Source organism: Carcharodon carcharias, chromosome 1 (genome assembly GCF_017639515.1).
Source record: "Carcharodon carcharias isolate sCarCar2 chromosome 1, sCarCar2.pri, whole genome shotgun sequence".
In the NCBI taxonomy this organism is placed as follows: Eukaryota; Metazoa; Chordata; class Chondrichthyes; order Lamniformes; family Lamnidae; genus Carcharodon; species Carcharodon carcharias.
In genome coordinates, this window is record NC_054467.1 from 179,189,529 (window position 1) to 179,210,831 (window position 21,303).

At 44.2% G+C, this 21,303-nt stretch overlaps 1 protein-coding gene across 1 annotated transcript in view; it reads left to right on the forward strand.

Moving 5' to 3' along the window:
* The window catches only part of LOC121275686 (cell division cycle protein 20 homolog), a 44,470-nt gene that overhangs the window by 9,410 nt on the left and 13,757 nt on the right, over nt 1-21,303 (forward strand). The window contains exons 3-5 of the mRNA XM_041183232.1: nt 403-497; nt 3,987-4,218; nt 19,109-19,234. Coding sequence (XP_041039166.1) covers nt 403-497; nt 3,987-4,218; nt 19,109-19,234 — 453 coding nt within the window. The remainder of the gene's footprint in view (nt 1-402; nt 498-3,986; nt 4,219-19,108; nt 19,235-21,303) is intronic.

Consider the following 21,303-nt stretch of genomic DNA (forward strand, 5'->3'; position numbering starts at 1 on the left):
GAGGTGGCGCAAACTTCCACTTCTGCCTTTGGGAACGACGCCTCACAGATTAGATTTGGCCCCATGTGTGCAAATATTTATTTTTACAAAACTTGGATTTTCTCTGTTCGGTCTACTAATGGATAGGTTGTGTTGGAGGCCTGTAAAGTTTGTTCTTATACCAGCTAACCCGTATATATTTATATGTATATATGTAACAGTTTTTAACAAATGGACACCTGTTGAGATATAAGAATGCTGCTGGTATACATGGAACCATATTGCAATTATTGGCCACACCTTTTAGAAGAGGGATAAGAGGAGAAGTGAAAAAATTGATAATTGTCATCGTATATCTTGCATGCAAAAGGTCAGGTCATGGTAAATTGGATAAATTTTCTTCACATTTTTTTTTAATTCAAGTTGTGGGACGTTGAGACTAAGAAGAAATTACGTAATATGCATAGCCATAGCTCAATGGTTGGTGCTCTGAGCTGGAATGACTACATTCTTAGCAGGTATGTCTTTCGCGGTCTGGCTGCACAATCACCATCTAAACTTATACGTATTCATACGCTTCAAGCATTTCATCTTTCCTTTACGAAGCAGGTATGAGTTGACTATTAGAATTTTTGAGGGTTTTATTGCATGTATTAGATTAAATGCAATTTTGTTCAGATTCACATAGCTACTGAATAGGTCTCCTGTTTGACAATTCCAGGGAGGGAAAACAGAAACTGGGACTAAAATTTAAATTAAAGAAATAAAAATACACTTTCAGTTTGACTTTTTTTCCATTTTGTAAAAAATTGCTTTGCATGTTAAATATTATGTTTGCTTGAACCAGTTTGGAAAGTGTAATTAGAATTTCCTATCCTTTCTGTGCACATGTAGTTTTGTACAAATCTTATTGATTTGCACTATCATTTTCATGTTATTGGAAAGATTATCATGAATTTCATGCCCAGGGTGCTTTATGTACTCTGGTAACATCAGGCAAAGTTAACTGAACAGACAGGCAGGCAGACAGACAAGCAACTTACTGCTCTGTTTACTACACAGAGATCCCAATATTAATCTGCTATTGTGAAGCAAGTGGGAAGACAGTGGGTCCTTACTTTAAATATGCAGGTCAGGCTTTGGTGAAATAAAAACAAAAATTGCTGGAAAAACTCAGCAGGTCTGACAGCATCCGTGGAGAGGAAGACAGAGTTAACGTTTCGAATCTTTATGACTCTCTATTGAGCATTAGGATGTTGGCCCTTTGATAGTTAAACCCTAATATTCTTACATTTTTTTTCATATCAGATACAGGTGTTTTTGTCTGAAAATCTCTGCTAGGTCAAATAGCCAATAATTCTTAGCCTTCCATGGGTATCTCAGCCATCAGAATGAGGGAGTAGGGAATGAGCAGCCTGCCTCTAGCTCTGCTGAAACTACAGGGGCAGCACCATGTGGGATTAATAGAAAAAGGAAGAGAAAGAATTTGCACTTTCCAAAGGGGAATCACTTGGGTGTTTGCTAGTCTGTCACTGTGTCAATTTTATTGTCAATGTTAACAGACCATAAACTTTATTTCAAATCTCCAATCCCATCTCCAGTCATCTCCATTGTTTCCTTTCACCTGCCAAGTAGCCATCAACCTTGAGGAAAATAGTATGACCGGAGTGGAAGATGTGCAGTAGATGTCAATAAGATGGAGGGATTCTTGACTGTGGGAATGCAGTGTGTTCTGAGGGGGGCATCCAGTGGGTTCTCCCCATCAAGTCTCACTGTGCTCATATGTTATAACAGACTCAGGTTAGCTGAATCATGCCTGCATGAATCCGTTGCAGCCATCTTTGGCAACTGGGTGAGCAACTGCAAGGTCACTGGCCACATCAGACTCCTCCTCCTACTATGCTCTCCCTCTTCCTCCATGTCCTCCTCCAAAGATGCAAAGTGATCTTCACTTTCCTGCTCCTGAAACTCTGGGCCTCTCTGCTACACTTTATGCAAGGCACATCAGAACACTACCATGAGGGATACCTTTACTGGTGCAGAGTGAAAGGTTCCCCCTTATCTGCCAAGGCACCTGAATCACATCTTCCACAAGCTAATGACATCCTCTATGAGTCTTCCTGTGCTTGCGGGGGCTCCAGCTGTATCTTTCCTGTTTATCAGTTGTAGGGATCCTCACAGGCACATCCTGATCCAAGGAGCCACCCAGCATCTCTGTTTGAAGGAGTGAAGATCTGTGGGAAATTTGACTGGTGCACAATGATGGCAATTTGGAAACTTTCAGAGTATTTTGCACAGCCATGCATGAAAAGTTTCCAGTGGTCACAGACCAGCTGAACATTAATGGAGTGGGATCACTTTTGCCAAATACTCTAGAGTGCCTTGATTGCCACATATGTGCAGTCGATGACCCCTTGTACCTGTAGGAATCCAGCCTTTGCAGCAAATCTGAGGGCCCTCTCATTCTGACTAACCGCATCAGTAATAAAATGGACATAATTGGCAGCCCTGGCAAACTTGCAACAGATTATGCAATCCTATAGATGTCATCAGCAGACCCTTGGAAGGAGCTGGAAGTGAAGAAATTCAGGGCTGAGGTGACTTTGATGACCACTGACAACGTATGCCCACCTTGGAAGAAGATCTTGTTCCTCAAGGCTGCAGATGTCAGCAATGACCTACTGAGAAAGCCTGAACTTCCTGAGACACTGGTGCTCAGTCATGTCCAGAAAGCTGATCCCCTCCGCCTACATACCCAGTTAGGAGAATTACCTCCTTTGAGCTGGAGCTCTGTGTCCATCTCCTCTGTCCTGTGAAGTGGCTGGGGAGAAGGGAGCTGATGCTGTTGTTGGTGTTACTGATGTTACTCTTGTTTCTCATAAGAGATCCAAAGTACAATTATTTAAGCTGTTCATATGCTGCAGCAAAGGCTGACAACAGGGAAGTGCAGATCAAAATCAAAACAGTCCAAGGTGGCAGAAATGATCTCCAAAGCAGTATATGTCCCATGAGCAAAAGCCTTTCACTTAGGTAAGGAAGCAGCAATCATAGTTCATTATTTGAAGGTATTCCTGCCTGTCAATTCCAGCTGTGCTCTTGCCTTGTTGACAGATGAGTATCAGACAGCTTGGGAAACCCATGTACTGGCTATTAAACCTTCATTCAATTGCCACGCTGCAAATTATGCTATGGGGATTTCCTGCACACCCCCAAATACATACTGGTTAAATGTGGAAACCAAGATTAAGCAGGGTTTCCGACACACTGACAGTACCACCATCCCACCTTTTCAACCCAAAGTTCTACTTCATAGGGATGATTTTCATCCTCCCCCTTCTCCTGTCTTCAGGTAGATATGGTACAGTAGAATGAGCCTTCCATCTGCCAATTAAAGGGTCAATTGAAAATCGATCCCCATCTATTAACCATTTACATTCTATTTACCAAAACCAGGGCAGGTTATGGGAGGCAACATGTCAGATATGTTGTTAGGGTGAACTGCAGTAATGTGAATGAAGCTTGTTAGAACATAGGCACTGCTGGAGCCAAATTGCCTCTTTCTTTGCTGTAAATGTAATACATTGAACTCTCCATCAGATGGATGGAGTCTGTCAGAGTGAACAGATAATGAGGGGATTTAAATCTGAATCTTAATATTTGATTTTAAATTTAGAACTTGAAGGCTTTCTGTGAACTAATGTAAACAAAATCAATTTGCACCATTTACATTATGCATTTTGATCTGAAATATGAAATACTTTTTGAGATAAATAAAAACAAAATACTGTGGATGCTGGAAATCTGAAATAAAAACAGTAAATGCTGGGAAAACTCAGCAGTTCTGGCAGCATCTGTGGCGAGAGAAGCAGAGTTAACGTTTCAAGGCCATATGCCTCTTCAGAGGTATGTTGGAAATGGGATTTCACATTTTGTAAATAATTGCTGAAGTTTGCAGATATTGGAATAAAAACGTTTCATATATATTTTCATCTATTTATTTTCTACAGTGGTTCCCGATTTGGACCTATTCACCACCATGATGTAAGAATTGCACAACACCATGTCGGAACACTCTGTGGTCACACTTCCCAAGTATGTAGCCTCAACTGGGCACCAGATGGCAGGCTTCTTGCTAGTGGTGGCAACGATGGTCTACTGAATATCTGGCTCAATGATCCAGGAGCCAACATTAACAGTAAACCAGACAAGACCATTAATAATCAACAATCAGCTGTAAAGGTGAATTTGCTTAACTGTGAATTGTATTTCATGTTTTCTGTCTTATGCTGCCTATCAGTTTAAAACCTTAATTAGTATAAATTTTTCTCAAGTGGTTGGGTGGTATATTTGGAGCTTTTTTTAGTTCTGGGGCTTGGAATCAAATCCACTCGACTTGTTTACCTGTTTGTTATATGTAAGTGGTCTATATTCCTAGAAGAGATGATCCTGCTGTGCTCTACTGATCATCATTTTGCAACAATAGGCAACCTCACTCACAGAGGCTCCAAGAAAAGCTACTAAATGATAATGGAAAGATATCACAATTCTTGGGTTGGCTAAAGGCAAGTTGTTGGGGAAGATGAAAGCGAACTTTACTCTATAAATAATCTACACAGCACATCACTGTATAATGCTTGATTTTAAAACTACATGTCCAAACAGGAGGGTGTTCCCCACTTTATATTCTTTACCTTGATGAACACAAAATTTACTCAAAATAGTTGTGAAAATGTCTAGTCAAGTATTTCCTTCTTACCTTTCCTACTTCTCAAATATGTTGAGGGGCTGGCAACACTGTCAATTTTGGGGGCAGGATTATTTAAAAGGGAATCAAATAGTTTCTTGAAAAAATGAGTATTAAAGGTATGGGGAGCTCATGCCGAAACTGGAGCAGACTTGGTGGGTCAAATATCCTGTGTCAGGCTTTTACGTTCTCCAATTCTGAGATACTGAGAAATGACAGAGCCTCATCTATAAGAAGCAGTTGTGTGTTGGTTGCTCAAAGCTAAATTTTCCATTGAACGTTTTGAGTAAACTATAGTCCGTTTGACCTTTCCTGCCATTTTAAATAGGGTGGCCTGAAAATTCCACAGGTGTCCTCAACAGCTCCTGCCATAACTTCAGCGAGACTTGCGGAACCCTAAGAGAAATGGCACAAATGTCTGAAAATGGCTGTTATATTTGAGGGTTCCACTGGCCTCCCACATAAAAATACAGCAGGAAACTGGGAGAACTCCAGCTGATTTTACAGGCCAGTAAGTTAAATACCAAGGCATATTAGCTGTTCTCTTTATTTATTGAACATTCAGTTAAGTTGTAGTAGAGAACACTACTTTCAAATGATCTGGAATTTAAATTAATGGACGATATGGCTTCTAATGCAAGCTAATTGTACAAATAAATGTACTACTGGCATCCTGAAGTGTTAAGCTGCACAAAAACCCAAGCTTTTTCAATAACAGAATTATAATTTTTTTTTACAGTTCTCTCCCCTTCTCCCTACTCTCCCGAAAGTGATGGATACAGGTTAATAGGGGCTACTTCAGCGAACTTGCTCAAATGACCATTTATTTTCGGGTGAACCCAGATATTGTGTTGGGAGGATGTTGAACCCATGGGGATTCAACCATCCCATTGCTGCCCTTTTCTAACACACATGCATTTTCAGTTATGATCACTGATCAGCAGTCAAGAATTGAAATAAAAGCAGAAAATGTGGAGACAGAATTAGGGCAGAATTCAATTAGTAGTGTGTTGTTCCTGATGGTGGAATTGAAAGACGGCACCCCTTCCTGCTTTTGTGTTGGGAACCGGCATCCAGGCGATTCATATAAATATTTAAAGGGGCGGCTGTGGGCAGGTAAAGCACATGTAAATGCGTGGTGGAGCCGAGTCTCCATGGAGGATCCTTCTGTCAGGTGACAGTTCAGCAGGCTTGGGTTGGCTATAAAAGAACCGCCTGGACAAGCAGGGAGGTCCTGCATGAAGGCCATAGGTTCAATGCCCATCTCCATTTGGTCTGCAGTTTTGTCAATCTGTATTTGCAACTCTTCATAACCCTCAGCCCCCTTCAAATTTATCCCCTATCACTCACCCCTTCATTAAAGTTTATCGTCCTGGGACCCCACCCCTGGCCACCAGTCATATCTAAGTATACAAGTATAACTCGAGATGTCAGAGCATAGACAAAGATAGGCCACATGGCTCAGTGGTGCCTCCCTGCAGCTTCTCTTCCAGGACATCAGGGAATGGCGGGAGGTGCTCTACCTGAGCGGTGGCAACATGATACCCTCCAGCCTGACCAAGGCAGCCTGGACAGAAATCGCAGAGGTTAGCAACCATGGACCCCAACCAAGATCATAGGTGCTGTGCCAGAAAAGGGTCAATGACCTCTTTCAATCTGCCCAGGTGGCATGGGATTATCTCTCATGTGGGCATCAGGCTAAGTACTTGTGCAAGTGTGCAGCTAGGCTAGACAGATGAACGTGTGATCAGCCTAAGGATTGCATGGCGCTTGTGGCTAAAGCATGTGACAGTTTAGCTTAAGTGAGCAATTGGATAAAAAGCAACACATCAATGGTCCAGCATTTGTAATGGGGATGTGTATAGACAAGGGGGTCAGTTGGCATTTGTCAAGTCACAAAATCTCCTGCAGGGCCAGGAGACCCATAATCAAAAGGAAAGGGTGAAGATGGGCAGACTGGTTCTTGGTCTCAAAGTCCTCACTTCTATAGAGGTATATGCTCTCCAGATTGCTGGGGAACAGAGAGACAGTGAGGCTGGAGTGACATGGCAGCAGAGTGAGAATGCATCTAACCTGATGCTGCATAGTTGGTCTGCAGGACCATGTGAGGAATTGTACTGTGCTCATAGATTCTGTGGAAATTTAATGATTTCTTTCCATTTTCCTTTAAGGTTCCCATAATCCAGACCCCACACCTCAACCACTGGAGACTGAAGACTCCTCCTCTGGGCACCAGTGAGCCAGTGGGTGCACTGTCGCCTGCGTCTCCCACACCCTCCACCAACTCAGCTACAACCACCCAGGTTGAAGAGAGGTCGAATTTAGAATCAGGGCCAGATTCTATTGAGCACAGCTCAAGGCAGTTGAAGGAGGATGATAGCTTAGGTCCCAGGCAGGCAGAGAACTGCAGGGGATCAGGCTCCTGCTGAGCCCCATGCTGTTGATGGGCCTCTGATTGTAGCCACAAGGAGCCTGCTGGACATGTGCCAGAGGTTAGGGGAACACATGGGAGAGATGGCCTGCAGAGGTTCAAGAAGGTGGTTCACCACCACCTTCTCAAGGGCAATTAGGGATGGGCAATAAATGCTGCCCTAGCCAGCGATGCCCACATCCTGTGAATGAATAAAAAAAGATGCCAGGGCTATGTGCAGCTTTGCACGGAGTATGAAAAGGTCTATGCATGCCATGAGTTCTGCCATGTCTTAGGCATGTGAGTGCATTGCTTCCTCCATGGCGGGATTGGTGACCAAGTTTGTACAGCCGATAGTGCATATGCTCTGACCCGCACTCTGCTGCTCCATCCATGTGCTCCATAACAGCAGTGGCTAGGTCAGAGGGGGATGACGCACCTTGACCTCCTTCTAGGTACCCTTTCTCCTCAGTGAGACAGGGAGGTGCCATTGTTCACCGAGATGGAGGAGGGGCATTTGTTGGCTGCCTGGGAGGAGTCTTCCTCTCAGGACACTCCCATTGTGAGCAGCCTTTTCTCACCCCTTCTGCCATTGACCCCAAAGCCTCCAGCAGGCATGACCAAAGAGGTTGCCCCTGCATCTGTGTGGGACATCCCCAGTAGGAGGGAGCTCTCAAGGCTTCAGATGTCTAGAGGATGCAGGCCAACGTCATCACAGGCAATAGCGCATCACACTCAGCAGCCTGCCTCCACCTCAGCTGCTGATGTTGGGTTCACATGGAGACATGGTGATAGGAAATGAAAACTTAAACATTTATGAGAGCGCAAAGGTGGCTTGGGTGTTTTCACTTCACTTTTTACATGCAAATATTGCTCAATATATCGTTTCTACTTTATTCATGTGTGCATCATTATCCTTTTTAGGCACTTGTTTAATCAGAGACCTGATTGTACTGGCGTGTCTCATGGTTGGCATACATTGGCTGCAGGGGAATGTCAGACGTCTCCTTTATTGTGTGGGAGACTAGGGTGTTGTGTGTTTGCCATCAGTGTATGGGACTTGGAGGAAGGTGGGGGCTCTGCAGACACTCCCTTATATGCAGTGTCAAGGAGATTGCCTGAGATTATGTTGCACAAGGACATCTGAACTGCCTTATATGAAGTCAATGATCTGTAAATGCAGCAGGTTTTGAGATTTTGATCATTATAGGCTGTTTTATGTATGCCCACTGGCACATCTGTCCTCCTGGGTGATATATATCCACTCCTCTTGCTGTTGTAGGTGGTAGAGCATGGAGGTTCAGAGGTAGCCCCTGGGAAGGAGGCTGGCAGGGGTTGGTAGATAACCCATTAGGCAAACCTGTCCCAACCATGGGAGAATGGTCGTGTAGATTCCTCAAACTTGAGGGTATCTCGTGTAGATGGGATTGTCCCTGGTATCCCAGTGTCTCTGTGTCTCAGGCATGCATTAGAGGCTCATGCACATTCCTCTTCCTGGGGCTCATCTCATTCATCCTCATTTGAGTAGGAGTGCTGTTCCTCCCTGTTGTCCTGATGTAAGGGCTTGCCACGTCATATGGCAGTGCACAACATTCCACAACTATCCGGAAAGCTCTGTGTGGTATGTACTGCAGAGCTCCTCCGACTTGGCAAGGCAGCGGAAGCACATTTTTAACATGCTGATGATCTGCTCGATGATAGCTCTGGTCAAGATGTGGGCTGCATTGGAATGTTCTTCCACTGCTGGGGGGTGTGGCGGTGGTGGGGGGGGGGACACTTCACTGGTGTCATCAACCAGGTCTAGAAGGGATAACCATAAGCCTTGTCACCCAGGATCCAGCTGTCAATCTGGGCTGGGGCTTCGAAAAGCTGACGAAGCTGTGAGTTCTGCAACATATATGAGTGACCAGTTGGACGTTTAGAGAGTGGAATCTTCTGCGGTTCACCTATGCCGCTGCCTATTCCCAGGGAGCTTTAAAGGCAACATGAGTGCAGTCAATTATCCCTTGCACTCTAGGGAAACCAGCAATGGCTGCAAAGCCCATTGCCCTGGGCCCTGGGCCCTCGGCTGTCACCATCTGTGGTGAACCTGATAAACCCACTGGTATGACGAATGAGGGCATAGGTCATCCCTGCACCTGTGTGTGGAATACCACATATGTTGCCCATAGAGCCCTGAAAGCCCTGAGAGGTAGTGAAAAATTTGAGCATCGTGGTCACTTTGAAGGCCACAGGCATGGAGTTGCTGCCAAATCCATGTGGCTGCAGGCCTTGCTGCAGGATCTGGCAGATTTTGGTGACTGCTTCCCGAGGCATCCTCAGGTATCTCTGGCATAGTCTCTTGGATACCTGGAGTTAGTTTTCCCATGTCCTGAAGATGCAATGAAGCACCAGTGACCTTCTTCTCTGATGCCTTCCCTGGATGGTTGCCTTCTGACCATCCTTCCCCTATGGTGTTGCCTGCTGCTGGCCTTGCGGCTTCAGTTATTGGCTGGCGAAAACCCTCCTTTGTTGTATTCTCCCTGCATCATCCTTTGAGTTTTTCTTAGAGCCCATGGCCTGCCCTGTAAGACCTTTGAATATCTCTACCTCAGACTGTCCCCCCGTCCAGATCAAACTCCCACTGTGAACGTTCCCTCTGCCAGCCAGCACCCTGAGTTAGGCCCACAGGACCCACATGTGGATAGTACTGTCTCCGCCCTTTAAGCCCCTCATTTATCTTCACTAACTGCACCCACCAACACCCCCACCCCCCACCCCCCACCAAACCCCCACCCCCGCTGCCCCAAGCATTCGAAATCAGGCCCTTCCCACTGCACACTTCCATGCCCTGACCCCACCCTCTGTTCTCCCTCGGAGCCCCATTCCTCTCCTCCATGAACCCCACCCCCAACCAAACTCCTCACCCACCTCCTCACGCCTGACTTGCTGGTTCTGACCCTCCATGTAAGCTGCCATTCTCCTGCTCCCCTCTCTTGTGCCACAGAGTTCAACCAAAACAATTGCTTACCTGAGATACAACTGCACAAAGCTGACTGGTGCACACCACCTTTAAACAAGTGTGAACCGGTTATCATAAAATTCCTGTATGCTGCTGACTTAATCTTGAACGTAGGACTTAATTTCAAGAAGTTTTGCATATTTTGAATACTCATATTAAACTTACTATGAGTAGGATCCCACCTTGGGACAATGAGGCCTAACCAACAATGTCATGCCACTAACTTAATTTTTCGTCCTGATCCCATGGTCATGATTTTGACATTTTGGACTCCTTTCATTGGCTGCATTTTGGCCACCTCAGGTGGCCCACCTGCCTTAATTGGCCCCTAAAACACTTTAAGTGTCTATCTGGCGCTTGTGGTCATCCCCCTCCTCAACCTGGCCTCCTGAAAAAGGGCCCAGAAGTGGGACTGTGCCAACGGGAAGTTCTGGGCCTGCCTGCCTTCGGTGCTGCCCCCATCAGGTGATAAAAATCCAGCTCATTTAAGGTCAGTGAACCTTCCTCAGAAGAGTTGACAGAAATCATTTATGATGAAGGGTCAGGGATCTGAAACATGATCCTCTCATTACTGATGTTGCCAGGCCTGCTGAGTATTTCCAGCATTTTCTGCTTTTATTTCAGATTTCCAGCATCCACAGCACTTTGCTCTTGAGTCAAATTGATTCTTGGCTAATATTTCTTCTCCTTCCAAAGACCGGCAACATTGAGGCCAATAATATCCCCACAATTCTCCCAGTTTAACTCAGCACAGATCAGGATTTAAACCTTGCAAATCTTTTTGGTACTACAGCTAGTGAGATGTGAAAGGCCAAAGGAGTATGGGTTTCCTTTCAGTGGGAGTGATTCAAAAACAAATAAGTCCCTTTTCATTTATTTCTTTTAATTGCATTTGAATTTTGCTTAAGTTACTTCAACACCAAGAGCTGTTTAAATCTATTTAGTTGGTGCCTTCACTGTTGGTTGATATGCTTAGTTTAATTGATTGGTTACAGAGAGTGAGATTAGCTATTCTCTGGTAGCATTGTGGCGGAGTTTTCTCGGTAGCATTGTGATAGAGAAATGATAATCAGAACGTGGCAGGAATGTACAATCTTAAGAGCGTGTCAGCAGATAAGGCCAGAGACTGCAAAAATAGTAAAAAGACAGAATAAAGCCTCTGTATCTGAATACACATAGCATTTGTGACAAAACAGATGAATTGACAGCTCAAATAGAAATAAATATGTCCGCTCTGATAGCTATTACAGAGATATGGCTGCAAGATGACAAAGGCTTGGACCTGAATATTTAAGAGTACATGGCATTTTGGAAGGACAGGAAGCAAGGAAAAGGTGGAGGGGTAGCTCTGTTAATTAAGGATGACAGTACAGTAGAGAGAGATGATCTTAGTTCCAAAGATCAAGATAAGAATAGTTTGGGTAGAAATAAGAAATAGTAAAAGTCAGAAATCACCCGTGGGAATGTTTTATAGGCCCCCAATCACTAAGCACACTGTAGGGTGGAGTATACAGGAAGAAATAATAGGAGTTTGTGCAGAGATTTTTGGAGAAGCTTTTGGATAGCAGGTATTGTGAGGTGGTTGCATTGCATGTAAAGAGTGCACAGGGAGAAAGGGAATGGGTGACTACTAGACAGAGTAAAAGCACTAGGCAGGTGGTACAGGAGTCCTCTGGGTCCACCTCCCTCTCTAGCAGATTTTCTGTTTTGGAGATAGTTTCTCAGGGGCATGCAGCAAGGACCAAGTCCGTAGCACCATGAGTGGCTCAGCTGCACAAGGCGGGAGGAAAAAGAGTGGGAGAGGAATAGTGATGGGGAATTCTAACACAAGGGGAACAGAAAGACCTTTCTGCAACTGCAGAGATGACACCAGGATTGTATATTGCCCTCTTGGTGCCAGGGTCAAGGGTGTCACTGAATGGCTGCAGGACATTCTGAAGTGGGAGGAAGGACAGCCAGAGGTTGTGGTCCATATTAGTACCAATGACATAGGTAAAAAGTGACATGAGTTCCTATAAACAGAATATAGGGAGCTAGGAAATAAATTAAAAGCAGGACCTCACAGGTAGTAATCTCAGGATTACTCCCAGTGTCACGTGCTAGCGAGATCAGGAATAGGAGAATAGACCGGATGAATGTGTGGCTGAAGAGATGGTGTAGGAGGGATGGATTAGATTCCTGAGGCATTGGGACCAATTCTGGGGAATATGGGACCTGTACAAGCTGGACGGGTTGCACCCCAGCAGGACTAGGACCAATATCATCGCAGGAGTATTTGCTAGTACTGAGGGGAAGAGTTTAACCTAGAGTGGCAGCGGGATGGGTACCTGAGCAGGGAGACTCAAGAGGGAAACAAAGATAGAAATGAAAGACAGAAAAGTAGAATGCAACCATAGTACAAAAAATGTGTAAAAATGTTAAAAAGACAAATCTAAATGCACTGTCTCTGAATGCACAGAGCATTCACAATAAAGTAGATGAATAAACAGCACAAATAGATATAAATGGGTACCATATATGATTGCGATTTGAGACATGGATGCAGGGTGACCAAGGCTGGGAACTGAATATCCAAGGGCATTTGTATTTACGAAGGACAGGGAAAAAGGAAAAGGAAGTGGGGTGACATTCTTAGTTAAGGATGAAACCAGTGCAATAGTGAGAAAGGATATTGGCTCAGAAAACCTAGATGTAGAATCAGCCTGGTTGGAGCTAAGTAGCAAGAAGGGGCAGAAACCATTAGTGGGAGTTGTCCAAAGGCCTCCAAACAGTAGTGGTAAGGAAGGGGACAGCATTAAACAGGAAATTAGAGATGCATGTAACAAGGTGCTACAGTAATCATGGGTGACTTTAATCTACATATAGACTGGGCAAACCAAATTAGCAATAATACTGTGGTAGATGAATTCCTGGAGTGTGAATGAGATGGTTTTTAGAGGAACCAACAAGGGAACAAACTATCCTAGATTTGGTATTGTGCAATGAGGAGAGTTTAATTAATGAACTTGTTGTGCAGGGTCCTTTAGGGAAGAGTGGCCATAACATGATAGAATTCTTCATTAGGATGGAAAGTGAAGTAGCCCAACGTAAAACTAGTGTTCTAAATCTAAGCAAATGAAACTATGAAGGACTTAGGGCTCAGTTGGCTATGATAGATTGGGGAACTTCATTAGAAGGCATGATGGTGGATAGGCAATGGCTAATATTTAAGGAACGAATGAATGCATTTCAACAGTTATACGTTTCTTCCTGGTACAAAAAAACCACAACAGGAAAAGTGGCCCAACCATGGTTAACAAAAGAAATTAAGGATAGTATTAGATCCAAAGAGTAGTCATATAAAGTTGCTAGAAAAAGTTACAAGTGTGAGGATTATGAACAGTTTAGGGTTCAGTAAAGAGGGTCAAGAGATTAAGAGGGGAAAATACTGCATGAGAATAAACTTACAAGGAACATAAAAGCAGGCTGTAAAGGTTTCCATAAGTATGTAAAAAGAAAAAGTTTACTGAAGGCAAAAGTAGGCCCCTTACAGCCCGAAAGGGAGAATTTTTAATGGAGAACAAGGAAATGGCAGAGCAATTAAACAACTAATTTAGTTCTGTCCTCATAGAAGAAGACGCAAGTAACTTCCCAGGGAAGTTAGGGAACAAAGGGTCTGGTGAGAAACGGCAAGAAGGAAATTAGCATTAGCAAAAAAATAGTGCTGGAGAAATTAATGCCGATAAATCCCCAGGGCCTGATAATCTACATCCCGGGTACTAAAGAAGGTGGCCATGGAAATAGTGCTTGCGTTAGTTTTCATCTTCCAAAATTCTGTATATTCTGGAATAGCCCTGGCAGATTGGAGGGTGGCAAATGTAACCCAGTTATTTAAAAAAGGAGGGAGGGAAAAAACATGGAATTAGAGCCTGGTTAGCCTAACATCAGTAGCGGGGAAAATGCTAGTCTGTTATAAAGGATGTGATAAAGGCTGAGAGGTGACTTGATTGAGGTGTACAAAATTCTGGCGGCAATGACCAGCACTGCCGAGGTGCAGGCATCAGTAATGTTTCCAGGGAGTGTGAGGCTGGACCATCACTGTGGTCTGAAGGCTGCACAGAGCACAGGGAAGAGGCCCTGGACTGAGACACCTGCCTTTATCTTGTACAGAAAGGATTCACATCTGAGTGACAAGAACACTGCTCATCAGAACAAGGAGCCATAGACAGGGAGATATTCTTAGGAGTTTATTGAGAATAGTGAACAGTATATACAAGTGATCAACACCCATGCCCAGGCTGTGCAACTACTTTTACTTAACCTTCCTAACCATGTCTTGGTGCTCCCCAGGCATCCACAGCAGAGGTGGAGGCAGCCTGCTGACTGCTCTGCCCTGTTTGTGATGACTTTGGCGGGTGTCCTCTGGAGCACCGAGACTTGGTGGGCTCTGGCCTGCTTTCGGGGTCCTGCTGTGTGGCAGTGGAATTCTTCTCAGCCTGTGAAGCTGGAGCTGTGGAGGTCAGAGGAAGAGGGGATTCGAATGGGCCGGTCACTCCCAGAATCACCTGGGTGGATGGCCCGGGAGTGTGCACCTGCTGACCCTCCTCCCAATGGGTGTCCTAGGGCCCCTGGCTGACTCCGTGAGTGGAAGGGGTAGCTGTTGCGAGATTGAACTGCCCAGCACCCCTCTCGTGTACAGACTGTTGGAGGCCAACTGTGGCATCAGCGATGGAGTTAAGCCTGCGTAGCAGTGCAGGAGTGACATCCTGGACCAAGGTCTCCATGGCGGCTGCCATCCTGCCAGTGTTAACCTCGATGTGATGCAATGCAGGCACTATTGCCTCAGCCTGAAGATGGATGGACTCCTACATCTTGCCTTGCAAATTGAGGAGTACAGCGGACATCCCTCCCTGTTGCTCCCTAGCTTGCCTTTGCAAGTACAGCAACTGTGACATGACCGAGTCCAGAGGCTCGTCATTTGACTCGGACTCAGCAACATTCTGGCCTCCAGCAGTCCTCCGAGTGCCAGGGACGTGGGAAGTTCCTGCCTCCACCTGCTGTGGATCAGACATTGCGATGTGCTCACCAGATTGTGATCCCGAAGCTACTCTAAACATAGGTCCCACCAAGGTGTGTGCCTCTGTGCTGGTGGAAGGTGTGGGTGAGCACTGTGATGGGACTTCAGAGAGGGTGCTTCAGATTCCTCTTCAGAGATTTCTTCAGGGCTGGATTGGAGGCCCTGGGTCATTGACTGTCTTGGCTGTTTGGCATAAGTGCCTGTGAAAGCAAGGGGAGATAATTAATGCATGATAGTGGCCTGTGAAAGAAGGCACATCACTCATAGCATGGTTGTCTGATGGATGCTGCGCTGCTGGATCCTCACTTGACTGGTCCTGGTCATTGTCAGCCGACTAGATGGCTCTGTTTTCGAATTCTGTCAAGACTTTGATCTCCAGCATCCCTCCACCTGTCTGTGACCTTTCCTTCCTGTTGTGTGCCAGTTTGTACTGTATGGATAGAGATGGGGAGAGTGTATTAGGACATCTGCCAGGCCAGATGATAAGTACGCCTGCCTTGTTTGGGTGGAGAGTGGTCCCGTGGACGGAATGAGGACAATGACGGTGTGCGTGAGAGAGAGAATGGTGATGTCCCTTGCACTGGCAGTGAGTGAGGGCCCTGTGGGTGTGTAATGGGTTTGTGAGTGTGTGAGTTGGGAGTGATGAAAAGAGTGACTTACCCTGGTGGAACGGAGGAGATCATTCATCCTTTGGGACACTGGGTGGCTGTCCTCTGCAGGGCGTTCATGCTGACCACCGCTGCCACTGCCTTCCAAGCCGGATTGATGAATTTGCTGCCTATCCTGCGGCCAAAGCATGTGTAGAGCAAATCCCGGTGGGCCTCCACGGCATCCAACAGTTGCTCGAGGGACCCATTGTTGAAGTGGGGGGCTGCAGTCTTTTTTCCTTTGCTGGCCATGTCTCTTGGGCAGCAGTTGTGAGCTGGTGGCGATGAGCGCTTTGCTGGCGGCTGCCATTTAAAGACGGTGGTCAGCATGATGCAACAGCAGGGTGATGGGAATGAATAAATAATGAAGTGGGATGGGGAAGATAAATCCTGAAAACCCACCATTTTCGTTGGTGAGTAGGACTCCATTTTACCCACACGCTACCACAATTAGTGCAATTCTGGGAAAATTCTGCCCATAATGTGGGAAAATGTGAAATTATGCAATTTGGTAGGAAGAATAAAAAAGTAGCAAACTACTTAAATGGGTAAAGATTGTCGATCTCTGTGACACAGAGGAACCTGTGCATCCTGGTACATGAATAACAAAAAGTTAGTATGCAGGTACAGCAAGTGATTAGGAAAGCAAATTCAATGTTGTCATTTCTTGCAAGGGGAATGGAATATAAAAGTAGGGATGTTTTGCTGCTGTTGTATAGGGTATTGGTGAGACCACATCCAGAGTACTGATTCTGGGGTGGGGGAGGTTATCCTATGAGGTGCAGGTTGAGCCTTTATCCGTTGGAGTTTAGGAGAATAAGAGACCATTTTATAAGATCCTGAAGGGACTTGACAGGGTGGGTGCTAAAAGGATGTTTCCCCTTCTGGGAGAGACTAGAACTAGGGGACACAGTTTATAAGCAAGGGGTCTCCCATTTAAAATGGAGATGCAGAAAAACATTTTCTCTCAGAAGTTCATGAGTCTGTGGAACTCTCCTCCCCAGAGAGTGGTGAAAGCTTCCCCAAGCTAAGTTTGATAGATTCTTGATTGACAAGGGAGTCAAAGGGTATAGAGGGTAGGAAGGAAAATGGAGTTGCAGAAAACAAAAGCTCATGGTATAGGGGGTAACATATTGGCATGGATAGAAGATTGGCTGACTATTAGGAAGCAGAGAGTAGACATAAATGGGTCTTTTTCAGCTTGGCAAGATATAATGAGTGGTATGCCATAGGGATCAGTGCTGGGACTTCAGCTGTTTACAATTTATATAGATGACTTGGATGAAGGGATGGATGGGATGGTTGCCAAAATTGCTGATGACATAAAGATGGAAAGTAATTTGTGAAGAGGGCTTAAAGAGGCTACAAAAAGATATAGATAGGTTAAGTCAGTGGGCAAAGATCTGGCAAATGGAGTATAATGTGAGAAAATGTGAAATTGTCCATTTTGGCAGGAAGAATAAAGGAGAAGCATATTATCTAAATGGTGGGAGATTGCAGAGCTCTGAGGTGCAGAGGGATCTGGGTGTCCTAGTGCATGAATCATAAAAGGCTAGTAAGCAGGTACAGAAGGTAATTATGAAAGCTATTAGAATGTTATCATTTATTACGAAGGGAATTGATTACAAAAGTCAGGAGGTTATGCTTCAGTTGTACAGGGCACTGGTAAGACCACATATGAAGTACTGTGCACAGTCTTGGTCACCTTACTTAAGGAAGGATGTAAATGCATTGCAAGTAGTTCAGAGAAGGTATACCAGACTAATACTGGAATGGGTGGGTTGTCTTTTGACGAAAGGTTGGACAGACTAGGCTTGTATCTGCTGGAGCTTGGAAGAGTGAGGGGTGACTTCATTGAGACATATAAGATCCTGAGAGGTCCTGACAGGGTAGATATGGAGAGGATGTTTCCTCTTGTGGGAGAATCTTGAACTAGTGGTTACTATTTAAAAATAAGGGGTCACCCATTTAAAACAGAGATGAGGCAAATTTTTTTCACTCAGGGTCGTGAGTCTTTGGAGCTCTTCCTGAAAAGGTGGTGGAAGCTGAGTCTTTGAAAATTTTGAAGGTAGAGTTGGATAGGTCCTTGGTAAGCAAAGGGGTGATAGGTTATTGGCGGTGGGTGGGATGCAGATTGCAGGTTAAAATCAGATTAGTCATGACCTTACTGATTGGTGGAGCAGGGTTGAGGGGCCGATTGGCCTACTTTTGCTCCTGATTCTTATATTTGTATGTTTAGTTGGATTATTGTTTAAGTAAAGTATGAATTTGAACTGAGTAGTAAATCTCAGCTGCTAGTGACATGCAAAAGACCGAGAGTGTGTGAAGTTTAGCCTGAGTGGCAATTCAGTTTCAGTTGGAGTTTGGCCTTAGAAGGAGTTTGGCCTTGAGGCGCAGTCTATAATTAATTCTTACGTGAAATGAATAAGTGGAGTTGGATTATTGTGAGAGCTTGTTGCTAGTGGGAGGTCAGGCAAACATTATCAACATTTTTAAGTTAGACACAGATGGATGGCAAGGTATCTTCATGAAGTGTGTAGATATGTAGGTTATCATGGGTCCTCAGTGTATCCAATGACGACATGTTTGCATTGACCATTGAGTGTCAGAAAATTGAGTCTGCAGCAGAGGATCTCTGAGCTTATGCAGCAATAGCCACACTGCCCAGTGTCAGAGAGTGTCAGCAATTTCTGGATCATATTCCTTAGAACGTGGTCAACTAAGATTTGACCTTGATGGTGTAGGATGCAGATGCAACATAGAAAGAAAGTGAAAATAGACTAAAGCTTCCAATTCTTTTTTTCTTTCATGAGCTGTACTTTCCTGTAGATTTTACAACATTATCTTGTGCCTTTATCTTATGAGTCACCAGAGGTGCTAAGACCGGCGGCTACCGTAAAATAGTTTATCATTTCCCCATTCAAAGGTTCTAATGGTAACAAATAGAATCATTGCTGGGGTAAATCATAGGGAGTGACATCAGACCTGAGGAAATTGGGGATTATAAACTAAAATATGCACATAATATTTAAATCCCACCACCGAACCTCTGTAACACCTCTCTACTGAAGATATGATTTCCTATTCCGTCCATATAGGCACAAAATTGCTTTATCTACTGGTTAAAATGAATCACTGGCACAAAGATCCAGTGCATAATTCTGATAGTATAAATGTAGATATATTTGTATTTTCAGTTGCAGGAAAAGCTAGTGGTTGGGCAAAAACATTAAGCTTTTAATTAATAGTAATTGAATTTCCTTTTCAATAGGCCATGAACTGGTGCCCCTGGCAATCTGGAATACTTGCTGTTGGGGGAGGAATGAAAGATGGCCATTTGCGTATTTGGGACACAAAGAGTGGGAGCTGTATTCGAGATGTGGATACAAAATCACAAGTGAGATAATAAGAACAGGGACATAGCATTGCATTTAACTTTGTGATCATGTTTTACGATTAGGGGAATCTGAAGTATTGCTCATTGATTTTGTTCTGATGTGAAATAGCGAGATCACATGGCAGAATTTTATTTATGGACAGCCAGGAAGCTGTGTCTCCTTAATGCATCTCCTCTAGAGAGTTTGAACTTTCTACATTGTATGTAATGTAATCAGAAATGTTCTGGCTTCTTCTGGCTTGGTACCATGATCTGTTGCCTTGTCTGGTTGCTTGGCACATAGAGTCCTGGTGTATCATTAAAGATTGCTGTGTGTGCAGTGAAGTATTCTGTTTTTTGAGGCGGTGCAGACTGCTCTCTCTTTTTTAAGGCTGCACTCTAATTTTCAAGCATTCAGGCATTAACACAAAATTTATGGTCATTGCTACCTCATTGAGCTGACCTCGGAAAGTCTTGTGTAAGTACCTCTCCTGATCAATGGTGGGCACAAATCTTTTTCCATTGCTGTAACAACTGCTGACCTCATACAGGTGGACATTTTCCCCTGTACTTCCATACGTCACAGGCCAGCATAAATGGCTGCTTTTGAGTCATGGGCCTTTTTGAGAGTATTGGTCAGCTTTGGTAGGTTTTGAGGTTTGCACAAAAATGACTGTGTGTATGCATTTAACGGTTGACCATGTGTATGAAAAATGTCTTTGAAAATGTTCCTACTTACAACCAGAGTCCATTATGTGTGTACATAAATGAACTGGTGGTATTTTGCAACCACATAACAAGTTTAATTGCAATATTTATTTAGAAATCCCTGGCTCCACTTCTCCTAATAGTTATATTTTAATACTAAATAATGTAATCATTAATCAAAATTGTGCTGGCAATATTAACGAATACCTGGAATATTTTCTGTCAAGCTGTGGCATCATATAATCTTTGAATTCAAGTTCCATGGTGTGGAACGTTGAATGATCCCTTGCCAGCAGTACAGACCCTGTGGAACTTGCAATTGCACAGGACAAATTTTTTAATGCTCTTGAGGCAGTGCTATGTAGCACCTTCCTATTAACTCCACAGAATTGTGCAAACTGTTGAAAAATCATCCAATGTCATATTTCCTTTGTTGATTTGCAGTTCTGCTCCTGTTTTTCTGAATCAAACTGTTTGTTGAAGAACTTCTGAAAATGTTCAGAATGTTGTCTACATTGGCAAAGCCATAGTTAATACCCAGCCCTAGTTGCCCTGAGGTCATGTGGGCCTCCCCCTGATCAGCTGAAGTCATTGTGCCAATGGTACATCACTATCTGAGGTTAGGTTGTTACATTTGTGAGATATGCATTTTGAAGTTTTGACAACAATCCAGGTGCACTGGAGCTAATTCATGTTTTTCCCGTGGTTTGCTTTCTTTTGATTTGGCACGCTTTTGGTGCACACTTCCCAGAACAGCATTCCTATTATCACCAGTTGCCCCTGTATTTGCAAGCAGTGCTAAATGTGGGCATTTCATTAGGCCTGCCAATGGCTGCATTGGATTTGGAAAATGAAGAGGAATTTGCGCAATGCTAGGAGAGACAAGGACATAATCATGTCAGACAGCTGAAATCAAAGAATAACATCATATAATCACATCATATGACACAGGCCCAACAACTTGGGCATATTGGATAAGATCTGATTTCAGTATCTATGATTCAGCAAGGTAGCAGTTACCAAGTTGTGCTATTTCTGGAAGTGTCATGTTAAACAACATCCATTGCAGAGATAGCCTGACTTGTGGTTAAAGTGATCACCACACGAATTTTTATACTGAAGTTTGATTTCAAGCCAATGCTACTGACAGGTGGGTGAGTTGAGCAAACACTGCTCAATCAGTCTCTTCAGCCCTTGGTTGCAGCAACACAGCTGTCATTTTTTCAGAGAAGGGAAGGTAAAGGCTCAACTCATCTATGAAATGACTGAATTGCCAGAAGTACAGAGTGGGGAGAGGCACATTTTTCTTTTTCCCTGCAGGCTCTGTGTGGTTATTGTCCAAGTAGTGGATTGTTTAGAGGTTGATGCAAAGTGTTTTGAAA